At 51.4% G+C, this 16476-nt stretch overlaps 1 protein-coding gene across 3 annotated transcripts in view; it reads left to right on the forward strand.

Annotated features, from left to right (window-relative positions):
- The first annotated feature begins 2263 nt into the window (after positions 1-2263).
- PFKFB3 (6-phosphofructo-2-kinase/fructose-2,6-biphosphatase 3) overlaps positions 2264-16476 on the forward strand; it is a 41061-nt gene continuing 26848 nt past the window's right edge. For 2 of the 3 annotated variants that reach the window (XM_064421707.1, XM_064421710.1), the window contains exon 1: positions 2264-2476. Coding sequence is in view for 1 of the 3 variants with exons in the window: in XM_064421703.1 (XP_064277773.1) it covers positions 2461-2476 (16 nt within the window). In the remaining 2 variants the exon portion in view is untranslated. The remainder of the gene's footprint in view (positions 2477-16476) is intronic. The other variant, XM_064421703.1, reaches the window with a different exon arrangement.

The following is a 16476-nucleotide window of genomic DNA, read 5'->3' on the forward strand; positions in this document are numbered from 1 at the left end:
AAATGCTGTGAGCAAAGGGTGAAGATCCTCATACACCAGAAATCCCCAGACTGTGTTTGAAGTCTTCTCTGCTTATTAAAACTGCCTGGCACCACTGAGATTGCCTGAGGTGCTTTCTGTGGGTGAAACCCAATAATATCTGATACAGGGAATGATGCTCTGACTGCTCTGATGGCCTTGGCTGGAGCTTGGAAGCTGGTTTCTGGAATTTTCTGGAAAATGGAAAGCAAATCCATTGGTGTGGACACCAAGGATGGTCCCATCTGAGATCTTTCTAGGTCAGTACACAGAATAACTGGAGCAAATCCCAGGGCAAGGACCAGGGGACAGAAGCACCTTGATGGGGACCTGAACCATCATCCTCTAATACAGGTCCTGGTCACAACCACAAAACTCTGGGATGTTCCTACTGGGAAGGTTTTGGAGCTGAAGTGGCATTGTCCAGGCAAGATCAGTGCTGGAAAAAAAACCAAAAAAACCTCTAAGGAGTTAAGCCCCTTCCAAGATGTGCAGGCACTGAGCAGGATGTTATGGACAACAAACTTGGACATGAGCATCCAAACATGGATTTTCATGTATAATCCATCATTTTGGGTCTAACCCTGAATATATTGCATTAAGTTTCTTTTGTGAAGCCCTGGAATCATGTGCTGGAAATATCCTTCTGGAGATGAACTGCAAACCCACTAATTTATCCTGGGAAATAAAACTGTAAAAATCTGGTTTTGTAGAAATTTGAAAGCTCATCACTCCAAGGAATTTCACTTGTTTGCCAGAGCAGAGGACTGGGTTGGAGTTGAGGTGAACCAGAAGAACTCCTGGGTCCTGCTGCCCTGGCCTTGGGCATGGCTGGGCTGTCCTTCCCTTCCACCTGGGTGCTGGGACACATGGAGTGAAGGAAGACCCCCTTCACCTTCTGGGCTGTCTGGCAACAGCACATGGCTGTCCAGCCCACCTGCCTTTATCCCAGCCTGTGGCCCTTTAAGGTTACTAAACATCCTGGGAAATTCCATTTCTGGATGATTTTTCCCCAAGGTAATGGTTTCCTGCTCAATGTTCTTGAGCACAGCCCCAGCCTGTCCTGCTGTGTTTTCCAGGGGCAGGGCATAAACCAGCTGCTGTAACTGGTTCCAGCTACTGGAAGAAGCCCAGCAGCAGCCCATGCCATCAAATCTTGAACAATTTTGCTCTTCACGTGGTGCTGGGGCTCAGGAACATCTCCACCTACAGAGGCAGCAAAGACTGTAGGACACTGATGTCCCTGTCCCTGCCATTTCTGTTGGTGTCACAGCCCTCATAACACCCTGGGGTGTGTTTTTTTTTTTGGAGTGATCCTCACCCACTGGCCTCAACAGGTTTCTCCAGTGGGGGTTAAGCCAAACCTGGCAGCCTTTGCCCTGGGGAGGATGAAAGACACTCACCTGGAGCATCGAGGTGGTCTGGATGGGGCTGGAGCCTGCAGGAGAGGGATGGGGAGGCTTTAGAGCACCCCAGGGATGGTTTGAGGAATGTCTTGTTGACTCCAGGAGGGAGAAACAGTTTTGCAGGGAGCAGAGGCACAGCATGGAGCTCATGGTGTCGCTGTCAAGCACCAAGATGAAAGGATGGGGTCCTGTCCTGCACAGTTCAAAGGGTTTCTCTTGAGCTCCCTCCAAGCCAATGCCCCTTTCTACCTCCAGGGAGGGCATAAAGGAACCACAGTACAGATAAACAACCCTCCCAGGTTAAAATGTTCCACCTTCACCTCATGCAGAGACGAGGACACACTGACCTGATGCTGTTCCAAAGCTCGTGGCTCACCCCAGCCCCGTGATGCCACCAAGGGGTATTTGCTCATCCTCAGGACCCAGCACAGCAGGATCTGAACTTCCAGTGGCCCGTGCAAGGGCAGGAGGTGCTGAACAGGGGGATCTGAGTTTCTGACCCCCTTGTTTCTGAAGCAGTTGGGTTTTCCCAGTTTGTCCCAGGGCCACCACAGAGAAGATGGGATTGGTGCTCTGATGAGCTCAGAAATTTGCTTAAGTGATGCAGGAGGGCAAAATTCCATCATCACACCCACATCCATTACACCCAGTTCTGTACTGCTCCTACCAAGAAAAAAACACCACAAATCAACTTTAAAACCCTTTCCCAATACCTTCCACCCCTTTCTAAAGCAATCCTCTCCCTGTCCTGTCACCTCCCTCCCATCCCTGCTGTCTCCGGGAAGCGAAGGGTTAAAGGCTCTGAAACTGCAAGAACTTCCTCCCTTCTGCAGTGCCACCCTCGGAATGACGCTGGTTTCTGCCGGGCTTTGCCCAAATATGTCCGTTTCCTTCTGAAAGACGGAGGAGGAGGAAGGAAAGAAACAGAGATACGGAAGAAATATATATATTTTTTTGGTTTTTTGTGTGTGTGTATATATCTGAGAGAAGACGTCCGCGTCCGGGGAACCCAGGCAGCCCTGCCTCCTCCTGCTCCATGCCGTTCCGCAAAGGTAGGGCTGGAGGGGTGGGCAGCACCCCGGGATGCTCGCCCAGGGGCTACCTGGGCATCCAAGGGAATACCTGGGCAACCAGGGAATACCTGGGCATCCAAGGGAATACCTGGGCATCCAAGGGAATACCTGGGCATCCAGGGGATGCCTGGGCATCCGGGGGATTCCTGGGCATCCAGGGGATTCCTGGGCATCCAGGGGTGGCTCCGTGCCGCCGGCGGTGCCTCCTGCAGGGTGGGAGGTGGGAGCACCGGGCTGTGCCGCACCGCCGGCTTTGGAGGAGGCTGGGGGACACCCCTGGGGTTGTGCGGGTGGGTTCTGCGCAGCCTGAAGAGGGTGACTGTCCCCTCTCGGCCCCTCTGTGGGGTTTTCCTTCTGTCCCCAGGCGGGGGGCATGAGCTGCTGTGGCTGTGCGAGGGCTGGGGACGGAGGGCAGCGGGATGCTCCTGCCCAGGGGATGCTGCTGGGGGCTGCCTGGGGCCATGCAGCTGAGAACTGGCGACCTGCGTGCGTTTGTGTCCTTGGGAGGAGCTCGCCTGAGGGGCTGCGAGGAGAGGCTGGGCAGGTGAACAGCCCTCACCTGGGCAAAGCCCTTCCGTGCCCCCCAAAGCATCTCTTTTCCGCAGAAATCCCCACTTTGCCACCCCCTGGCTTGGCAGTGTGGGCAAGAAGCAGCCAATATGTGACCTAAAGCCCTGATGGGCGCTCCTGTGCTGCTGTGGGTGAGCTCTCCATCCCCCCCGGGCCGCTGTGGAGCAGAGACTCTTGAATGCCACCTCCTTCCCTGTCCAGAGGGAAGCGGTGCGGGATGCTTGTGGTGGTTCCTTTTGGAGAAATGGAAGGGGAAAAGTCCTCTCCGGGAGACAGACAAGCCAGGGGAGGCAGGGTTAACTCGGGATGTGCGAGGACACGGGCGGAAGGCGCTGCCCAGCATCGCTCACAGGCTCTGGCCGGCTGTGCCGGGGCAGGGACAGAGGTGTCACACACCGGCACACCGAAAAGCAGCAGGGAGGGGATGAAACTGGCGGGGGGAGGGCTGGGTTTGTTTTTCTCCCCTCTGGGGAGGGTGTGAGGCAGTGCCCGCAGTGATGCTCACAGAGTGATGCCGAGGTTTCTGCTGCCTTTTAAGGCTCAGCGCAGCGTGGTGCGGCTCACACCCTCGCATCCCGACAGCGCAGCAGCCTGCAGGGCTCCGTTTCATTTTAGGTGATAAACGGATTCATTTGGAGCAGAGGGAGAGGCGCTGGGGGCGGGCGGTGGGAGGAAAGAGCGTGTGAGGCTTTCAAAGGGCTGAGAGGTGGAAGTGACAGGCGGGGCTCCAGCACTTGGGGACACGCGGAGGATTTGCAGCAATTGATGCTCTTCCGTGCGCTCCTGCCCAGCACAGCTGGATTGGGGTTTTTGGGACACCGTGCCCCCATCGCTGCTCGTGGGGCACAGCTGGGCTGCAAATCCTCGGCAGTTCCGTCCTGCAGCCCTCGTGTCACCGTCGCAGCCGTAGCTCGGCTGTCTCCGAACTTCCTCTAGAGGTCAACCTTGAAATGCCAGAGCAGCTCTCAGCAGCCTGCAGCTCCAGGGAGCCCAAGGTGGCAGGGAGAACGGTGTGGATGGGTTTTGCCCATTGCTGGTGTGTTTTAGGAATAATTTTGTCACCGCAAGAGTTGTCAAACACTGGAGAAGTGGCGCCTGGGGGAGTGGTGGAGTCACCGTCCCTGGAGGGATTTAAGACCTGTCCATGTGGCACTTGGGGACGTGGTTTAGTGGTGGCTTCGCAGTGCTGTGACCTGGCTGCAGCCTTTAGCCTCAGCTCAGAGCATCCCGTTGGGCTGGTGGGACTCTGCATCACCAGCCCTGCCTGGAGCACTGCTCAGTGCCTGCTGCTGGGCTGCCTGGGCTCCCCAGGGACACGTCCATAAGCCACCAGGCAGGAGGGTTGTGGAGAGCATGGCCTTGTGGCTGCCCTCCAAAAGCTGCCCACAGCTAGCTGTGCACATCCTGAGTTTGCAGGAGAGGTGGGTGTGAAGATATTTTCCTTCTAGTTCAACCTGGCGCATCAAAATCCTTGCTCAAGGTGGTGGCTTCAGCTGGGTTGGGATCTGGCTGTGTTCCTGACCCTTTCAGAGGAATGTGGGGGCTCCAGGCAGCTTGGCAAGGAGGCTGAGCCTTTACTCTGGGAGTCTTTTGGGAACAGCATCTCACCTTCAGGGCTTGCTCACAGCCACCTTGATCCAGGGTGCAAAGAGGAGGTTCTGCCCAAGTGCTGCTGCTCTGTAGAGCCTCTTGAGGCACAAGGACACTTTGGGATGAGCATTTTGGAGGCTCTCAGCTGTCTTTGCACATCCCTGCGTGTGGAAATGGAGCATCCTGTGGAGGAAAATGCAAACTCCACCCCATTCTTGGCTGGTTTCTCACGGCTTGCAGCTTTGGCATCCCTTTCCTGTGTCTCCCTAAGAAGTCTGTGTGAAATCCTGCTTGCCTTGGCTCTGTTCTGCCTCCTTTCTCCTCGGGCATCTTAGCCAGTGGCATTGCCACAGGATCTGCACTCCCTGGCTGTGTAACAGCTGCCATTTAGCTGACCTCAAGGCATTTGGCAGTTTCAGGTATTAAAGAAAGGTATTTCTAGCAGGGGTGCTCAAGGACAGCCAGGAGGAACGAGCTTAGGACAGAAATTAATTTCTCGAGGCATTGCTGCATCAGCTGGGAGCACTGGAGAGAGCCCTGATCCCCAAGCAGTGCCACTACCCTGGCCAAGGCCTGTCTGTGGCTGCAGCTCTGCTATCAGGAGGTGTTGGGAGCTTTCACCTAAAGTGCCCTTCCTGAAAAATATGATTTAATTACTGCAGCTGACGCGAGGAAGCCTGGGAGTGTGCAGGTGATAAGCTGGCAGGGCACTGCCAGCGAGCAGGACATTTATCATCTGTCAAAGGACAAATGAAATCCTGGTGCTGCTGGCTGGGAAGGAGCTGGAGATAAGACTGAGAGCCAGTGAGCAGAGAGTGAACACAGGATGATAGAAGCATGGAACAGTCTGGGTTGGAAAGGATGTAAAAGATCACCTAGTTCCAAACTCTCTGACAAGGCAAGAACACCTTGTGCTAGATGAGGTTACTCAAAGTCCACTCCAGCCTCACCCTGAACACTTCCAGGGATGGGGCATCCACCACCTCTCTGGGCAACCTGTGCCAGGGTCTCACCACCCTCATCATAAAAAATTTCTTTCCTATATCTAATATAAATTAACTCTCCTTCACATTGAAACCATCACCCCTTGTCCTATTGCAACAGATCCTGCTAAAATCTGTCCCCATCTTTCTTATAGGTTCCCTTTAGGCACTGGAAGGGGCTCTAAGATCTGCCCAAAGCCTTCTCTTCTTGAGGCTGAACACCTCAGCTCTCTCAGCCTGTCTGTATAACAGGTTCTCCAGCCCTTGGAGCATCTTCATGGCCTCTTCTGGACTTGCTCCAACAGCTCCACATCCTTCTTACATTGCAGACCCCGAGCTGGACACGGTGCTCCAGGTGGGGTCTCACGAGAGTGGAGTGGAGGGACAGGATCCCTCGCTCTCCTACTGCTCCCACTGCTTTGACCATTCTGTTAGCACAAGTTACAGCATCCCCTGGTCTCATTTCTGCTTGCTGAGATCAAGGAGGCCCTTGTTAGCAGGGGCAGAGGAGCCTTTTGCCTGCAGCATGAAGGGGAAGGGCAGGACTGTGCCACATCCTGGCATTGCTACTTCTGCTGCCTGTCCCCTGAGCCACTTCCTTGCTGTCCCAGCTCTTGCAGTGGCTCAGATTACAACACCCCCTGATGGGAAACTCTGCTTTTGCAGAATGGTTACAGCTAAAAGTGGAGAGCTGCCTTTCTGCAGCCTTTTTTAGGTATTGGAAGGGATAATCTCATCACTTTAGGAGGCTTTCTGGATTGCTGGCAATGCCCTGCCTTTGCTGGTCATGTCACCCATCACTCCTTGATGTCGTGTCTTCCTGGCAGCCCTGGAAAAGGTTTCATCCAGCATTTCCTGTCAGAGGCACTGAGCAGGATTTTTAAGCACTGATGGATGCAGAGAAGCCATGTGAGGAGTCAGGAGCTGCTCGAGGGGGGTCCTGCCAGCTGCAGCTCCCCATGGGGACCATCCTGGTGACAGTGACACCGTGGGTGTCTGCTTGGGAGTGTCTGCTCAAGGAGCACGGAGAAAACGTGTGGCAGAACTGGCCCTGGCTCTCCTGACTCACTGGCTCATGCCTGAGTAGAGCCATCACCTTATTTTCACTGAACATCTTTCCTGGAAGGCTGGAAATCCCCTCCCGTCCTGCTTTGTCCCCTGGCCTGTGTTTCTCACTGTGGTATTTTCACTCTGTCTCTTGGTTTCATTTCATCCCCTTTCACCTCACCAGCCCCTTGAGCCAAAGCACCCAAAGGAGCAGGTGTCTGTCCCCCATCCCACCCCTCCCAGCACTTCCAAGAAAGCCCTGGGTGAGCGTGACCTTTCCACTGCCCCTTGGCCTTTGCACTGTCTTTAGCATTTATGGCCACTCACAGGGAGTTTCTGATGGATTTCAGGGTCACCATGCCTGGTTTTGTTCCCATTATCACCCACTGGGTCATGCACAACCAAGCAGCAGAGGCTACCACGTCTCGAGGTGCCGGTGTCCATGCCAGGCTGTGGTGGCCAGGTGGGACAGCCTTGGCTGCCACTCCACTAGAAACTCTTGTAGGAGGCTTCTAGAGGGTGCAGTGGGATTTTTGGGACCCGCTCTGCATTCTGGTGACTCCACAGAAACCAGCTGGTGGGGACAGATAAGAGTTGTTAGCACCTCTCAGACTTCCCGAGTCTGGGAATTAAACCACATAACAATACTGAAGGTACATCCTCATGTCCTATCCTGGCAGCAGGCAGACACACCTATAACCTCCCTGCCAGGGCCATCACCCCATCAAGCAACTCAGGATGCTGGAAAACCCCTCCTTTTGGTGTCCTGCCTCCCTCCTGGCAGGGATGGGGAAGGATTTTCCACTGCTGTATCTCCAGCCACCAGCTGAAACCAGCCTCAGTGGCAGTGTCACACAGGAGAGCAGCTCAGACTGGGCTTGGGCTCAACCCCAGTGCTCAGATCCCACCACCAACACCCCCAGGCCCTTGTCCACCTGGCATCCCACCACCCCTGTGTCACTGGGAGCCTGTGCCAGCAGAGCTGCTGCCCTGCTGAACCTTTCCCTAACACACCCTCTGTGATGGAGAAATTGATCTCAGCACAAAACAGCTCCAAAGGCTTTAAATCAGATGACCACAGGGTTTTTTTTTTTCATGGAGGGACGTGGGAGGATTTCAAAACCAGCAGCCAGCAAGGTGTGATCCCTGTTTTTCTGGTGTGTGCGTGCAGGTACTCACATCTCTGCAGGGCACCTGATTCTTTTCCCCATCATAACTACATTTTAAGGTTGGGGAGGGGAAAAAAAGGATGGGGCACAGTCCCCAGTTGGGCCTCAAGATCAAACCCACACAAGCAGATTTAGGTTTCCTTTGTGTTTTCCCCTGGATAATCCCTTGTCCTTGCAAGGGGTATTAGGATTCCACTAATAAGGGTTCCACTGGGGCAGCATATCTTGTATAAACCTTAAATATTCCTTGCTATAAAGAACAGCTGTTATCTTCTCCATAGCATCCTTTTCCAGGCCGAAATCTATTCCCTAGTTTTCTCCTTCCTGGAGAACAAAATCACTCTCATTTTGTCCTTTCCCATATTCCCAATTCTGAAAACATCTCCTTGGTATTGCCCACCCTGTCCCATCCCTGATTAAACCTCTTCCCAAAACTACAGGGCCTAGAGTGAGATGTGCCCTTCCTTGGTGCTGAGGAAGCAGCACCATCCAGTCCAGAAAACCCACCCTCTTGCCTTTTGTATGCCACCCTCTAGCTAAAACATCATGGAATTGGGTTCTCCTTTTGGTTTCCCTGCATTGCTGTTATTAGTGTTATAAATAAATTAAATAATAATAATAATAATAATAATAATAATAATAATAATAATAATAATAACTACTTCTGGGATTTCATGCTGTTTGTTCAGAATTGACTGCTGAGACCTTTTTATTCCCTCTCTCCTCAGTCCTTTCCTCCTTATTGGATGAATTCCAGCTTTATCAATTGAGGCAGGGTAAACTGAGGCACAGGAGGGCTGAGATGGGCTGGAGGCTGTGCTGATGGTGCCTTTAGCTGCTCATATCCACGGATCCAGCTCTCTCTGCACCAATCCTGGTAGTGCCAGAGCATTCTGAGGTGTGTGTTCCCTGTGTAGGTCCATTTTGGGGATATTAGTGGTGCAAACTTCATTGTAGTGCAGCGCAGAGCTTCCAAATCAGCCCGGGTGGGCAGGAGCAGGGTGTTAAAACCCCACATGCAGAGGTGTTGATTTGGGTTGGAAAGCAAGGAAAGGTTTGCTCAGCCCTGGAAAAGATTATCTGAGGACAGAGGGGGCGAGCTGAGACAGACCAATGTCTCCTTGTGAGATGGTTTGGGGAGAAACGATGCTGCTGGGGAAGGGGCAATGGGGAAGGGGCGATGGGGAAGGAGGTGGTAATTCATGGAGAAAAGGAGGTATTTCCAGTGCAGTCCCAGCCCTGTTTTGGGCTCTCTTCGGGCAGGGCTGGTGTGAAACAGCTGCATCCCTTCAGCCATCCCGATTTTTTCACTCCGCTCCCGTCCAGCCACCGCCGGAGCTTGTTTACCCGGCCGGACGCCAGCAGAACCTTTCCCAGGGCACCGGGGTGAACTTGTTTACCAGTTGTATCTGTCATTTCACTGGGCTGCTGGCATGAGGGACAGCAGGCAGGGGCCGTGCACGCCTCGGTGGCGTGGCCAGCGAGGGAGCGCTGCCAGCTCTGCCCCGTTCCACCCGAGACACGCGAACGGAGCGTGCAGGAGCCCTGCTGCTGTGCCCTGCTGCTGTGCCCTGCTGCTGTGCCCTGCTGCTGTGCCCTTCCCAGCTCTTTCCAGGAAGCCCGGAGAGCAGCTGAGGCTGGTAAACAACACGGGTAATCTGTCAGTATCTGCGGTGGTGCTGGTGACTTAGGCTGTTATCTTTTATATTTTTTAGATCCTGCACTGCGTTAGTGCGTAACTCTGAACTCCGTATAAAGTGTTAGTTAACTTCACAAACGGCACAAAATGTCTTCACACTTTGGTCAGACAGAACAACCTCTCTGGGCCTGAGTTTCAAGCCTCAGGTCCTCAAAAATGTAAACAAAATTACTTGGGGGGAAGCAAACTGGGGGTATATGATTTCATTTACCCCTGATATGCAAATGGACCAAACTCATATATATCTGAAAAACTCATGACTGTCATTCATTTTTGGGTGTAGCCCCTCGTGGAGGCTTTGTCTGCCCTCAATGTACCTGAAGAGCCTTTGTTAAATATATCAATTTTTATTCTTTTAACTTTTTCTGGCCTCTGTTTCTAGATAAGCCCAAAAACACATCGGTACTGAGAGGAAAATTGGGTGTTTTATCTCCTGCTCCCAAATCTATGAGCCCCAAGGAGAGATGTGGCTTCCCAGCCAGAGTGCTTCAGCTGCCTTTACTGGGGGATGAGCAGGGTTGCATAATAAGCTTGAAGGAGAGGACTGAACAACTGATGATTCTGTGCCCAGGAGACCAAATTTTTCCACCCCTAAAAATGCAAGTGGGCGCTGCCAGGTCACCTGGAACAAGTGGAAAAATAAAGGCTCCTCAGTCACCAATATGACTTTATTTGGAGGAAACTCATGACCCACCCGACGCAAGCACCCCACCTTAATGAAATTTGAGCAGAAATTTGAGAATTTGCCTTGATTTTTTTCTCCTTCTCACTGGCTTTCTTAGAAATCCTCCTTATTAGCAAGGGATATCTCACAGGAGCAGTAGGACATAGCTGTGGCTGTGATTTGGACTTAGGCATCCCGATAAAGCCCTCCCACAAAAGGAATGTGGGCTGGCTTTATGCCAACACCAGGTGCTCCAGGGATGGATCCACGCTCAAAAACAACATTCCCATTCAGAACAAAATAAAGAAAAATAAATTTATAGAATAAATAGTATATAGACTAATAATAAAGAAGAATAAATGGTAGGGTTTGGGGTTTTTTCCAGCCTGGGTCCATTTCTCAGCTGGAGGGCTGGATCTCATTCATGGCTGAGGAAGAGGCTTTGGGGTGGGAAGAAAGACTCAGAAGTAGCTTCACCACCAAAATCTCCATGTTGCTGAACCAAGCTGAGCAGGATGAGTTGAGACAGAAGAGGCACCTGCCAGCAGTGATTTCTGTGTTTATTTTTTTCTCCAAGGTGGCTTTGCCAAAGGCAGGGAATGGATTTCCACCTCCTGCCAGCTGTGAAGATCATGTGCATGGGGGAACACAGTCAGCAAAGCCTTTGTTTCCTTTAAACACTAAATCACCTCTGGTTGCTGCCATGTTTCTCCTTTCCCCTTTTTTTTTTTTTTTCTTCTCTTAATAATTTTTGGGTGCAGCTGAGCTGCTGAGAAACCGATCACGTCCAAAACATTTACACCACAAATAAAAGAACAATGCAATAAACCATTAAATCATGTAGGGCTGTTGCAACAGCAGCAATTATGTGGAATGCATGAGGGTGGGAAGTGTTCTTTTTATGGATGTGCCTCTCCTGGCCCAAAATCTGGACGACCTGAGGTTACCTTTTCCAGCCTGGCTTGGCATGTGCTGTCACACGGGGCTGGGTGGCCTGGCAGGTAACGGCCCAGCTGCAGGCAAGATGGGACAGGGCAGCGTGGGATGGGGCTGGCATGTGCCAGTGCTGAGCTTTAGTCACCCCTGCCATCGATGACTGGCTCTGCCTGAATGCAAGAGGACCAGATTTTTGAGTGGCATCCGAAGGCGCTGGCGGCTGCCAGGGGCTGGCGTGGCTGCGTGTGCTCCTGCACGTGTGCAAGGGAGCTGTGCTTGCCCAGGCTCTGGGCTGAGATGGGCTTGGAATGGGTTTGGAATGGGTTTGAGGTGGGTTTTCAGGGATATTGAGCTGGTCAGGTCTGGAATGAGCGCCAGTGTTTAGGGCAGGACAGGCAGGGGCACAGCACATGTGTGCTCCAAGCATGTCCTGCAGATACTACAGCTCCTACTACAGCTCCTGTGGCCCCACCTGCATCCCAAACCCATCCTGGTGGGATCTCCCTTAGCCACAGCTGCAGAAAGGCCTTGCTGTTGCATAGCTGGCAGGTTTAGGAATTGCTCTGGGCTCTGCTCCACGGGCACAAACTGTATTTCCCACTGCCCCAGTGACCATGCACGGAATCCCTGAGGCACCACACGCATTTCACCCAGCAGTGGGTGAAAGGTGCCCATCAATCAGGCGCCTGGGGCTGTCCCAGCCTGGGTAATAACAACATGAACTGGAGGAAGGTCATGCCTTGAGCCTGAGCCTGGCTCTCCTTTATAGGGAAGCTGGCAGGAAAGCCTGTCCAGGAGTCGGGTGTCCCTCAGATCTCTTGTTGACTGTCTAGCAGTTGTTTTCCTTCGGGCTGAGCTCTGGGTAAACAGCTGGGCTGGGAAATGTGAAACCCTGGCTGTGGCCATGCTGTCACTGCAGCCCAGGGACGTGCAGGGAGCACGAACCCACCAGAGCCATGCAGGGGGCACAGGGGGATGGACACGTGAGGTGAGCCCTGTCCTGGGGTCATTTGTTTGTTTTGAGAGGTGTCTATTTGTGGCACAGAGTTTGTGCTGGAACACGGTGCCCAGAGAAGCTGTGGCTGCCCCATCCCTGGAAGTGTCCAAGGCCAGGCTGGATGGGTCTTGGAGAAACCTGGGATAGTGGATGGTGTCCCTGCCCGTGGCAGGGGTTTGGAGCTGGATAATCTTTTATGTCCCTTCCAACCCAAACCATTCTGTGATTCTCTGATGGGTGGTGCTGCTGGAAATGCTGAAGCAGACACAATAAAAGTGGTTTTCCCCCATCTCCAATTTTATTCGGTGAGGATGAGTCATAACCAGTGGCCAAGATGTGTTTCCACCTGTGCCATGCCCTCCTGGCTCTGCTTCTCAGCTCAAGTAACATCAGTTATTTTGGAGAAAATTGAGGCCCTCCCAAGTGCTTTGAAGCACAGCATCTTTCCTTGTGACCCCTGCCAGGCACCCAGATGCTGCTTTGCTACTCCCTGTTAAACTCCAGGGCAGAAATCTAAACATTGAGCTCAGTTTTCTTTTTTTTTTCCCCCCAAGGAGCTGTTAACAGCTTGTCATTGCGGGTTGGAAAATATAAATGTATTTGAGAAAATATGTTGGCAGCAAGCTCCCCATATTGTTTCAGCTTGCCCCAAAATTCCAGAGAAATTTTCCATTAATATTTTTCATGTCTGATTGGAAATTATCACGGAAAGAAGAAACAAATTCTGTAGATTTTTTTTAACAATTTTAGACTTTTTTTCTTTCCCGGCCAGGTCTCCATGGCATAGAAAAAAAGTAAATGAAATACACAAATGAAAATCATCTGCTAGGACTTAAATGCATTGAAATCATTGCTCTGTAAGTGGAAGAATTTTAAGAAAACCATGATAAGGAAATCTGGTTATTTAATTTCTGCATTCCAGCAATCTGTGTGATCTGACTCCAGTGATTTGGGTCCAAAACTTGGTTAGGAGAGGTGTTAGGAGATTGGAGGTATACTGAGAGATGTTGTGACTGTAAGGAGCTCCGGCAAAAGATATGGAAACAAAACTGGCCCTTACTATTCTAAATTTCAGCTTGTTGACCATACACTTTCCCTTTTACTTGTCTTTCACAGACCTCCTAAAAGCAGTGCCTGCAGGTCTGGAGTTTAAAAGCACATGGCAGCATTCTGGAAAAGTGGGACACAAACCTCACCTCTGGATGCCTTGTGGTTTCCAGCAGCTGAATGGAGAGGGGAGCCCTTGGGGAGGCTGATCCAGGGAGCAGGAGTGGTGCTGGTCCCAAAAGTGGTTCTTCTTGGCCAGAGCTGGGGTGTGTGGGCCACTGTTGGGCAACCATTGTCTGGATCACGCCAGCCCTGTGAGGGAGCAGGGATGAGCAGGTTGTGCATGGGGCAGACGTGCTCACAAAGGTGAGGTGTGGGTGGGAAGATCCTCGGCACGTACACGATTTCAACATGCAGCTCCTCACCAAAGCTCTGCTCTTCCTCCCTGCATGGGACTCTGGATTGGACAAGGACTTGTGTTTTGGGTGTTTTGTGTGGAATGGTTTTGGGCATAGCTCTGAGGTTCCCTGTTTTGGACACAAGGACACATCTCATCCTGGTTTGCAGTCAGTACCCACAGCAGGGCAGCTGAATTGTCTCCTGTGTGAGTGCCTGTTTCTCTCCACAGGTGGCAGAAGTGGTCAAAGGTGACCAATTCCTTGTAGACACCCCAAAATTACATAAATCCTTCCCAAACTCTACCCACAGCTTTGCTGTGGATGGAGGCAGAACAGCAGGAGCTGAGAGCTTCAACGCCTCCTCCCTGCTCAGCATCCCTCAGGGGAACCTTTCCATCTGAGCCTCCCAGGCAGTGCAGATCCTTCTGGGATGCTGCTTCAAAAGGCCCTGTATCAGGAGCCAAACTGATTATCAGCGGGGGCTGAGACCTGAGATTAAAAAAAAAAAAAAAACCCTTTTTCCTAGGCTGTGATTAATCTGCTGCCCGCTGCTGCCTACAAGTCCTCCTTGATGATCAGAAATACAAGCCCATGTTCTTCCCCCAGAGCTTTGTGTTTTCGTTTTTTTTTTTTATTATTATTATTTTTTTATTTTTTTTGCATTGCTTTGAAGAGATTCCCCAGCATCTCTGGGGTATCTGGCTTCACCACATCATTGCCTACAACTTTTTTAGGCGCTTCCCTGTCACCATGACGATGCTGAGGCTGTCGCTGGCCCGGGCTTGTTACATAATGAGGTGAGTCAGCCCCAGAAAGGCCACAGCCTTTGCCATTGTTTGATTTAATAACCTGCAATGATGAGATAACGATCCAGGCTCTTAATGAAAGGTGGGTGGTAATGAGAAGTTAGGAAACAGTTCAGTAGCAAAGTCCACGGGATAATGACAGGCTGTGGTTTCCGGAGGGCGATCATCGTCCACCGTGAATGGGCTGAACAGACTCATCATCCATGGGGGTTTCACATCCAGGACTGAGCCCTGCGGGCAGGAGACCTGGAGAGCAGCATCCCACCTGCATCACCGGGCTGGGAATGAAGCTCTTCAATGAACACAATCAACTTCAGCCACTGGGCACCTCCGTGAAAAGAAGTCCTATAACAATCTGAAATAAATGGGCAGGAGATCTTTCTCCTTTTTAATGCCTTTATTAAAAAGAATCAGCTCAGGTGGGGAGAAATCGACGGGTCGTGCCCACGCTGCCGCTGCTCCCAGGAGTGGCACGGAGGAGGAGGATGATGCAGCTTTGTCCCCTGGTCTGCAGGCAGAGCTGGGGATTCTGTCCTCATGAGAGATTAGGAGATTCCACCTTTTTGTCTAACACCCCGGGTCGTCTCTCTAGTTAACATCTTTTAGGTTAGGGTGAGAAGCAAAAAGGATCCAAGCAGGCACTGGACTACGCTCCCATCCTTAGACATCACTTAGGTCACTCAGTTCTATGTTGGCTCGCAGTTTTTTTAGAGGTTTTCCTGGAAAACTTCAAAAATTGGGGCAATGCGTTTCTCATCTGCATACTAGCTCTGATGCCACTCCCATTCTCCTGGTACCTGCAGGGGTGTCCCTCCCTGGCAAGCATCAGGGGGACAATGGTTAATCACCAACCATTAACAGGTAATTGAAGAAGAACTCTTAACAATGAAGCTAACTTAACAGCACTGGACTAACTTGTTTTAACTCTGCAGCCTTAAAAAAAAATAGATAACTTTTTATTCATAACAAATCTACGCATACAGGAGGGTTGGAGTTCTTTGTTCTTCCCATCAGATCTCCAAAATGCTGCGTTGCTTTGCAGCACTGTGCTGGTTTGGGCTGGGACAGGTTGATTTGCTTCAGAGCAGCTGCTCTGGGGCAGCAGAGTAGCTGCCCTGTGATTCTGACTTGTGGCCAAAACAGTGTTGATAACACAGAGATGGTTTTGTTTTTGCTGAACAGGGCTCGCATAGAGTCAAGGCTTTCTCCCCTAACCTCACCAGTGAGGAGGCTGGAGGGGCACAAGGAGTTGGGAGGGGACAGAGCAAGGACAACTGACCCCAAACTGACTAAAAATATTCCATAAAATATTCGGTTTTGTTGTGTTTAGGAAAGGGGTGATGGTGTTTGCCTTCCCAAGCCACCACTTGTGATGGAACCCTGCTTTCCTGGGTGTCACTGCAAACCTGTGGGAAGTGGGGAATTAATTCCTTGATTTGCTTTGCTTGTGCACGTGGCTCTTGCTTTACCCATTAAACTGTTTGTACCTCAACCCATGAGTTTTCTCACTTTTACCTTCCATTTCTCTCCCCCATCCTACTGGGGGGGACTGAGCGTGTGGGGCTGAGCTCCCAGCCCGGGTTAAACCAATAAAGTCCTAAATTAGGTCTGGTTCAGGTGCGAGCTGTAATTCTGCTGATTTTCCCGGAGAAGGCACTGTGGTAACACATGCCAAGTTCTGCTGGCAGCAGCAGGACAGGGAACATCTGATCTGGCAGCGGGGACAGAGCAGCCCTGTAAACACACTTTCCTCTCAGAGCAGCAGGATTTTTTCTGCTGGAACAGTGCCTTGTCGCGGGTGGTTGTGGCCTCCTGATTAGGGATGAGGTAACCTAAAGTCAAGTTCAACATCCTGTGGATTTACACCCTAAAGCAATCCCACGATTTTCAGCGGGGGAAATTCACACCTTAAAATAACAGTGCAAACAGGGAAGTGTTTCTTTCATGTAACTAAAAGTACCTGGGAGTAGAAGGCTCAACCCAGTGTCAGGCTAATGTGAATATTGTCTTTTCAGAAGCTCTAACAGTGCCAAAACCTGAATTGTGGCTCTCTGACTGATCTGCACTCTTTGG

The sequence above is a fragment of the Passer domesticus genome, chromosome 5 (assembly GCF_036417665.1).
Source record: "Passer domesticus isolate bPasDom1 chromosome 5, bPasDom1.hap1, whole genome shotgun sequence".
NCBI lineage: Eukaryota > Metazoa > Chordata > Aves > Passeriformes > Passeridae > Passer > Passer domesticus.